This window comes from Diachasma alloeum, unplaced genomic scaffold (genome assembly GCF_001412515.2).
Source record: "Diachasma alloeum isolate Michigan unplaced genomic scaffold, Dall2.0 Dall_scaffold_00284, whole genome shotgun sequence".
NCBI classification, from domain to species: Eukaryota; Metazoa; Arthropoda; class Insecta; order Hymenoptera; family Braconidae; genus Diachasma; species Diachasma alloeum.
In genome coordinates, this window is record NW_021680423.1 from 1624806 (window position 1) to 1632950 (window position 8145).

At 36.2% G+C, this 8145-nt stretch overlaps 1 protein-coding gene across 1 annotated transcript; it reads right to left on the bottom strand.

Annotated features, from left to right (window-relative positions):
* Window positions 1-28: 28 nt before the first annotated feature.
* LOC107038484 (T-complex protein 1 subunit zeta) lies at window positions 29-7327 on the bottom strand. The gene is made up of 4 exons (XM_015257605.2): window positions 7113-7327; window positions 3978-4569; window positions 1864-2657; window positions 29-260 (listed from the first exon to the last, which is right to left on the bottom strand). The coding sequence occupies exons 1-4, from the start codon at window positions 7247-7249 to the stop codon at window positions 188-190; spliced, it is 1596 nt and encodes a 531-aa protein (XP_015113091.1). The 5' UTR covers window positions 7250-7327; the 3' UTR covers window positions 29-187.
* Window positions 7328-8145: the final 818 nt, after the last annotated feature.

Genomic DNA, 8145 nt, shown 5'->3' on the forward strand with positions numbered 1-8145 from the left:
GCTTTTTATTGATAAATAAAACCAACACTTCTTTTATTACAACTTTTCTTTATTATTTCAAAAATCAAGGCGAAGGACATTAATTATGAAGCGCGGTATAGTTGAGAAAAATGCATGGTAATTTACGTGTCCAAATTGAAAAATGCGTAATCTTAAAAATACATTTTTTCATATTGTCGGAATATTCTTAGCCCTTCAGAGACGAAAGTCCGGCTCTCATTATCTCATCGACTAGGAGTAGGTTGCTGGCAATGACGGTGCTATAAAAATACCAAAATGAATTAATGCATGATCGAAAGGTTGTTACAGATTCAGTCGAAAAGTAGTAACATGGTTCGATTCTATACAGTCCAGTTTCCGTACAAGATACTTAGCCTAAATCCGTCCCGAGTGATACCCCCACTTTCGGGCTGAATGTTTTTCGTTTCGTATTCTCCGTACAAGATACTCGACAAAGGGGCTAGAATTGCGTGGGAATGGGATTGAAATATTGTAGAAATTACTGGAAATATATGCATGTATGATCTAGAAATTAATTGCACATCAATTGAATTTCAAAAGGAAGGGCAACTCGTTACAATTAATAAAAAAAATTAAACGCATCGGTCATAACACTTGGTAAAATATAGATTTTTCTATATGCATTGTACCATGTGTTTTACGTCCATTTTTTGATGGATAGGTAGACAAAACAAAAGAAAATTCAACCCAATTTTTATGAAAACCAAAAATGTAATGAAAGTCAATTTTGCCTCGCAGACCCCTGTAAATAAACTAACTTATTTCGAGTTTCTGAATTGTTATTTTCAAAGAAAACAACATCTTCTAATCAAACTTTCGTGTTTCACCTCAGGAATCGTACTCAAATGATCATAAAAAATGGAAATCGTCTAGTATCTTGCACGAAGAATATCAAATCAAAGTATTTTCTCCTCAGTAAAGTGGGAGATACGTAATTCTCGAAATTTTAGTCCCCTACAGTCCCTGTGGTATCTTGTACGAAGATTGGGCTGTCTCTCAACATAGTGGTTGTACGTAAACATAGCATTAGAACTTCTGAAATTATTTATTCCCCACGGAAGTTTCTAAATGAGGGAGGGTGAGGAAAATGGACACTTTGTTTTGCTTTCTATGTTCATAACTCAAAAACGAGTTGACCAAATGTGTTCAATCTAGGCCCATCGCAATAACAGGAAGGGGGGAAATTGTACTTTCGACAGAGAAAAACAAACAACCTGACAAACTGCGATATACATCCTACCAAAATTTTGATTCAAATTCATTATTTTTTTTTACAGATGAAACCCCTTAATTGTTTAAAAACACATACGTGGCTCTGACAACTGATAACTGTAGCTGGTGGCTTCAAATCCTTGTGTTGTTGTTAGGGTTTTTGCAATTTTTAATCAATTAATATGTTACCGGTACTCGACACAGAGCCTATTAGAGTTTGTGACTATGTATTAGATTTGTCAAGAGTCTGAGGAAGCTGGACTTGGTAACGAAACGCCACGAGTTGACAATAAAATAGTAGAGTAAACTCTAGCTATCCCATGGAAATAAATAACGTCATAAAATCATTTCCTATACAAAAGCAATCTTATGTATTGAGCAAAATTCTTCATCACAAAGTGATGGCCTCACTTCGCGGACTTTTGCACAAAATCTAGTCATATTAAACATGTTGATAATGCGGAATTTTCAAATTGACATATCGGGGTTCACCAGACAGCCAATTAATTATTTCTTGCCAATATAAATCCATAATTATCAGAAGATTCAATGTTTGACCTGAACCATGTCACACCTCAGAAACTGAATTTCAATTAATTGAAAATAAAAAAAAGACACCTTTGCACTTACCAAGAATTGATAATTTGCTTCTTGACAATGTAATTGTCATAAATGCCTGCATCTTTAGGTTTCAATGCTTCCCCACTCGCGATGTCGAGTCCCACTGGTTCACCAAGGGTGTTGCTCTCTTCCAGAAGCTTAACAATGGTAAACTGAGAGTCGAATCCACTATTAACAGCTAGAGTCTTCGGAATGATCAAGAGAGCCTCACTGTAAGCCTGGATTCCTAGACGGAGTTTTCCCTTAACTTGTTCCTTGTACTTGCTCAAGGCCATGCTTGCAGCTATTTCGAAAGCACCAGCTCCAGGGATGATGGCTTTATCGTTTATTGCATTGTTAATTGCTCTCAAACCATCTCTGACTGCGTCCTTGAGCTGCACGAGAGTGTACTTGTTCGGTCCTTTGAGTAAAATAGTAACAGAGTTGGGTTTCTTGCACTCCTCGACGAAGGTGTACTTGTTCTCCCCGAGAACGTGCTCGTACACTAATCCAGCCCATCCCAAATGCTCCTCTTGGAGGTCATCAACTGAGTTCATTGCAACTCCACCACAGGCAAGAGCCAGACGTTCCATATTCCTGCGCTTTGCCCGACGGAGAGCCATTATTCCTTCCTTTGCAAGGGCGTCCAAGGATGGGGGATCGATTCCTTTCTGGTTGATGATGACGAACGTCTTATCAGTTCCGTTACAGAGCTTGCGTTTCAACTCGATAATCTTCTGAACTCGGTGGTCGATAAACTCACGCTCAGCTGCCACAAGCTTTTCACGCTCTTCGGCAGTTTTGTAGAAGAAGCCGCTATTTACCTGTGAAAGGTAATGACAGAGGAGATGAGTTGAAGGAATAAATGGTTTTGGTTTTAGAGCAAAAAAAATTTACTCCACCTGAGTTCAGATCAGTACGCCGCCGAATTTTTTAATTTGTGCATTGATAATTATTTGATTGTTTCCATCATATAGAGATTCGGGAAGCTGATGGAAGCATCTAGCATGTCGCTTTCCATGTAATTTATACCTTAAAACCATCTAAGGTTGATCGAGTAGATAGATCGGGAATAATATGGCGTGCTAAATGGAAAAAGGTCGGATAAACCTAATCTAGGGTACATGAATGAAATGAAATTGGACGATTTGGGCTCTCTAGAATCATTTTAACTCACCTTTTGAGGGCAATTTTTTTTTTTTGCGCATACAACCTTTATCCACAAATTTTTCTCAAATAGAAATTTCTCTCGAATAATGTTTATTTCTTTAAAGGTACGACTGAATATTAGAAAAATGAAGAGAAAACAATGAAATTTTTTTTTTCCATTTTTCCACTATTGGAGAAATATTTATGGAAAAAGGTCGTATGGGTAAAAAAAATTGTCCTCAAAAGTTGGGTGAAAATGATTCTGTAGACCGAAAATCGTCCAAATTTCATGTTCCCTAGATTAGGTTTGTAGGACCTTTTTCCATGTATCACGCGATATGTAACTTGGTATTGAGCATGTGTGGAGTAGAATTTTTATGAATAAGATGTTCATGGAAAACATCCCATGTGTGAAAAAACTGAAGGAATTTCGTTGCGTGTGAGATCATTCTGTCGAGAAAATGCTGTGTCAAAGGTCAAATACGTTTTAAAAATATTGGTATCAATTCCTGTCATTACATTGAATGGATTGTGGAATAAAATTGTTAAAGGGCCCCCTGCAGGTGTCTATTCACTATTAGCGTTATGTTTATTGCTGGGATATTCTTTGGATTGATATCTTTTTGTCACAATCTTTAAATAACTAATGGGTTGATGAATAAAATAAATGAATGCGCTGATGGAGAACACTTTGTGTTCGAAACGTTGGCAAATAGCGAAAGAATGGTTTTTTTCTCTCAATTCTTTCCTACTTTTCATTTCTAATTAACATTGCTGATATGACCGTTAATTGAGGTGAAATTTCCACTTGCAGCGAATCGTTAATGAATTCATAGTTTTCTCTTATGAGAACGAAAATAATAGTCCTGATGGTAATTCATTAATTTGATCCTCAAAGCACTCAATGAATAATTAATTGAGCAGTTTCTTCTGCAATAAATTTTACAGATTTTGTGTTGGTTAATAATTGAATTTTTGAAGGTGAACCAGTTTACCTCACTTTTCTCGTACTCCAAGCTGACATTGCAGGTAAGAATGTACGCATTTTCAACTCTTTTAGGCATATCTGGATGCCTGGATCCATGATCCATAACAATACCCCTGACCAGAGAGGTATCACCAGCAGTTCTGTGCTGCATCTCCATGAGCTCGATCATGTGGAGATCCACAGGTTGATCATCAATCCTGATAGCCAAGACAGCATCGACGCATACTTCAGCGAGTTTATCAGCGAGATGTTGGTGAACTTTGGTCCTCAATGATGTCTTAGCGACGTCCAAGAGGCTCTCCTTGTCGGCTGCCACCGGGATTTTCATGGACTCCAGAATTTCTAGAGTCTTTACGCGTGCAAGGTCGAAGCCTTCAGTTAAAATTCTCGGGTGAAGACCCTCGGAAATGTATAGGTCGGCTTGTTTAAGGAGTTCTCCGATGACGAGGACTGTGCTGGTTGTACCGTCACCCGTCATGTCGTCCTGGGCTGTGGATGCTCGGGCGATGAGGGAAGCTGTTGGGTGCTGAATCTGCATCTCGTGAAGAAGGACATTTCCATCTTTTGTGATCTTTATGTCTCCAGCACCAGAGACCAACCTAGAATAAATGCCAATACATTTTCGAATTTATTTTCTAGTAATTTATAGACATTTTGCAGAAGTTGGAAGATTTTTCATTGAAAATTTAGACAGAGGAATGAATAGAAAAATTGTAAAACGGATTTGAGTAGATTTTCATTGAATTAACAAATCATATTGCATTGATATTAACAGTGCTACATCGATTCCGTGACCTTCGTCTCAGGAGTGTAAAAAGTTATGAAAAATGACTTATTTCCAAGAAATAGTGGTGTTCAACATTTCAAGCTTGTTCATACTTTTTGTGATAGCATCGCATGTTACTGTGAAAGTGAATGATGAACTCTAAAGATTGCAGCAGGTTTCATCTTGCAGAGGGTTTTTCTAATCGAATTTAATGCCCTAAATGAGTCGTGTATTTTGCTTCCGAATGGAAGCATTATAATCGTGCATTTTTACGATCTTGTAATTTTGCTTGGAAATGATGTAGAATGTCATGAAACGTCGAGATATAATGTTTTCAGAAAATGTGTGTGTCAGTATGAGTGTTTGTGTGTGTGTGTGTGCGAAGTTTTCGGATTTTTTAAATAAATCTTCACGAAAAAATTAGAAGATAAAAATGGATGATTATAAAGCTTCCATTGGGAAGCAAACAAGCAGGGTAGCGGACCTATTCGACAGAAGCGACAGACCGTTATTTTATTCGTTATTATTCGTCTTTTTGATTCTTCCTCTCTCTACCAATTTCGTTGGTAATAAGCTTCCGAATGGATCTGTCGCAGTGGTTCTATGATAAATAGCGCTGAAAATCCTCCTTGGAAAATTTCGTAGATTTTTTTCTACACCGATTTCCGTTATTATTTTTATCGTTATTTTCACTTGTTTGAATGATAAGTCATTTGTTTTTTCGAAGATTATTCTCCTCCAGTGTCCCTCTTTCATACTGTTCAATTTTCCTATGATGGCATTTACACTATGGAATAATTTATTATTCTTCATACCAAGAGATAGTATATCTATAATCACACCTCTTAGACTAATGGATATTTTATTTTTATTTCTTTATTTGTTGGTCTATCAATTTTTTCGAAAGTCTCATTTTTCTCAAAAGTTTTCAATGTTATCAATCCCTATCCACTTGCATGGTGGATAGCAAGAGCATAATTGGGAATTATGAAAAAGAAAATTTGCTCTCAGAACATCTGACTCTTAAAACTCCTGAACTGTGGAAATCCCTGATCGTTACAAAATTCGACCCTCAAAATGTATGAGCCTCTAGACATTTGTGTCTGTCACAGTATCAAACACTGCCATAATATATCAAACAAAAAAGAACTTAATCTTATGGGAGATGACTGCTTAAGTCATACAGATTCGAAAATCATTGATAGAATGACAAATGTGTCATTTTTTGACAAAAACTATTTTCAGATAAATTGCTGTATGCCAAAATATATTGAATCGATCAGCCCAAAATTTCATACACTAGTGTGACTCAATGGTATTAACTATTACCCAAAATTTTGAATTGTATTTCCAACTTCTACGTGCATTGTGGAACGTCAAATCAACTCTGAGATAAAAAAATTAGAAAAACGCCAATATCTCGAAAACTTCGTATGAAAGGGTATCCATATTTTGATTGATCTCGACATCAAGACGAGTATTTTGAAAAAAAAATTTCAATCCGACCAATAATTTAAGAGATATAGAGCAAAACATATTTTCATAAAAAGTTAAATATCTCCTCAATACTCGCCCGATTCTACCTGTCCACAATACCAGCCTGTAGTAGCATAAGAGACTAGAATTAGACCAAATTTCAGCTTGCTATTTCAATTTTTTCGAGAGTTATCGTGCCTACACCGATTTTATGACAAAAATTAAATTTGCCAATTACTACCAAGTTATGCCTGGTAAGAAATATGATGACTTGATTTGAAAGATATTATCATAAGAAATATTTTTACGTCAAAAAACATCAATTCAAGAATTTTCAATTCTTGTTTTCTCTTACTTCTAACTGCTCATTTCCTAATAAATCATTTTTCAATCAGTGAGGATTTCGCACCTGACATATTTTGTTTTTCCACTTCCTTAATGAAAGAAATCAACAGATTCGTGAGAATTGGTTCATTTTTTCCGAATATTCTGCTACCAAACATGGAGGAACTGTCTTTATTTCAATTTTTAATGAGACTAAATTATGATAGGCGCATTTGGAAAAATTATTTTGGTCAATTTCAAGGAATTTCAGTGCTAAAACGTATGAAGTAAGATGTAAATAATGAAAAAATTTGATAAAAGAGTGAAAAAAAAATCCGGTCGAGATTTAGGTAATGTGCCTGGCGTACCGGTTACACCCGACATTGCCATATAAGGTAAATTTCCATGTCACATGTACAACTTCAAACTACTAAAAGTCAAATGCTGTTTACTTAAAAGCAATTTCACTTGATTTTCGTTACTTATTCACGATTGATTTTAATCGATTCTCCAGTAAAACTCTCAGCAAATTGGAAAATTCATAATTGACAAATTTCAAAGCACGTGAATCCTCACATCTTCATGGTTCCCCTGGGTCCAAGATTGGTCTTCATCACCTCCTGGATGCCCTTAGCCCCCGCCATATTCACTGCCAAAGCCTGGGATGCTCTTGCAACCTCGGCTTTGGGGTTCAACAAACTAATCGCTGACATTATGCAGTTTTAATTAATTTTTCGAATGAAACTTGAAAAATGAATCAGTCACTCCACGAGAAACAACGCCAGTGGACTATAAACTTACTATTAATACAGATGTTAGACTCTGCACAAATTTTCTAGAGGAAAGATCCCTCTCTCGGATCAAGCCGAAAATGTACTAATTTATGTTGGTCAAACAGTGTGGGTAAGATAGAGATTGAGTTGATCCGTGTGAAGTTGTAGGGGCGGGTGGGGCAATATGGACATTTGGAGTAAGAGGCACTCAAAAAATTTGCGACAAATTTTTTTTTTTCAAAATTCAAATTTTTGAAAATTTATTTGATCAGCAAAATTTCCACTATTTAAAAAAAAATTTTTTTTCGTTCAAATATGTCCTTAATATAATTATATTTCTTCTTATTATTTTAATCATATAAAAAAGATCCCTGGGATACAAGCAGCCACTTAAGTTAGGTGGCTGTTAGGTGGGTAATTGGGGCTGTCTTGTTTATAGGTGTAAAAAAAGGGTAAATGATAACTGAAACCATTATGGATGTTAATCTATGAATTATTAATGAATTTTAGTACCTTTAATGACATTAATTTCCATTAATTAAGGAAAATAACTGTTTCCGTATTGTAAAGGAAAATAAGTCAGTAGGGGGAACGCCGCCAGATGGCGGCAGTGTCGACTTCTCGCCCAGGCCGATAAAGTCAGCAGCACTGGCGGGAGAAATACTTTTCAAAACTGGTAAAGGGACGTTCTCACGTAATTGATTATCCAATAGGTTCATATTGGCATTTTTTTAAATTAGTTTAATTCTGTATTCAGCCAATTGCCTTACGTGAAAAATGGTATGGCAAATAGATATAGAGGAGGAGAATGCTCAGGGTCAAATAGGGGCCAAGGA